The sequence below is a fragment of the Corvus brachyrhynchos genome, unplaced genomic scaffold (assembly GCF_000691975.1).
Source record: "Corvus brachyrhynchos isolate BGI_N302 unplaced genomic scaffold, ASM69197v1 scaffold72, whole genome shotgun sequence".
NCBI lineage: Eukaryota > Metazoa > Chordata > Aves > Passeriformes > Corvidae > Corvus > Corvus brachyrhynchos.
Genome location: NW_008236763.1, coordinates 1,651,214 through 1,651,988, shown reverse-complemented (window position 1 = coordinate 1,651,988; position 775 = coordinate 1,651,214). Strand labels below are relative to the sequence as shown.

The following is a 775-nucleotide window of genomic DNA, read 5'->3' as shown; positions in this document are numbered from 1 at the left end:
GAACCTGGAGCTCCCTGCTGGCAGCGATGCTCTCCCTGTGCCCGTTCGAGGCTCTGGTCCCCCGTTCTTCCCCTCCTACAGAGCAAAGGCTACTGCACCCTGGGCATCGAGGTCACCTACCTGCCCTCCCTGGACGGGCAGCCCCTCTGGATCCTGGGAGACATTTTCCTCAAGGAATATTACACCATCTTCGACCTGGCCAACAACCGCGTGGGCTTCGCCCTGTCGGCCTAGAGGGACGAGGCAGCAAATTCCAGCCCCTCTCCTGGCCCGGCACAGCTCTGCCAACACAGCTGGAGTGCCACAGCGTTCCCAGGGACATTTCCATGCCCACATGAGCCCCCATCCCTTGGGATTTCTGTGTCAGTGTGTCCTCACCGCCTCCTGTAACAAATAAACCGCAACATCCCAAACAGTCTCTGAGCTCCTGGGTTTGTTGGGAGCAGCCTGAGGGGTTCCGTGGCTCACAATCCCTTCCTCCAGCAAGGTAAGTGCTGGGATAAGCTCCAGGCCCTGGGATAAAGCCCCAGGGATGGGCAGCGCCCACCTGCAACCCTCGGGAAACCTCAGCGGGGAAGCCCCGGACCTTCCTTGCAGCTGGAAAAGGTTTGACAGAGCCCTGTGGTTTCTCTGAGGCTGTGAGGTGAGTCACGACACCCGAATGACCCCTCAACCCTGGAGCGGGGCTGTTCAGCCTGGGAAAACTGGACTGGAATATCAGGAATTGGCCGAAGGGGATGGGGAACACCCTGGGCGGGGGAAGGTTGGGTGACCC

General features: G+C 60.4%; 1 protein-coding gene across 1 annotated transcript in view; it reads left to right on the top strand.

The window, feature by feature from the left end:
- LOC103625310 (gastricsin) overlaps positions 1–492 on the top strand; it is a 4,975-nt gene extending 4,483 nt beyond the window's left edge. Inside the window, exon 9 of the mRNA XM_008644722.2 lies at positions 82–492. Coding sequence (XP_008642944.1) covers positions 82–234 — 153 coding nt within the window. The 3' untranslated portion in view covers positions 235–492. The remainder of the gene's footprint in view (positions 1–81) is intronic.
- The last annotated feature ends 283 nt before the right edge of the window (positions 493–775 follow it).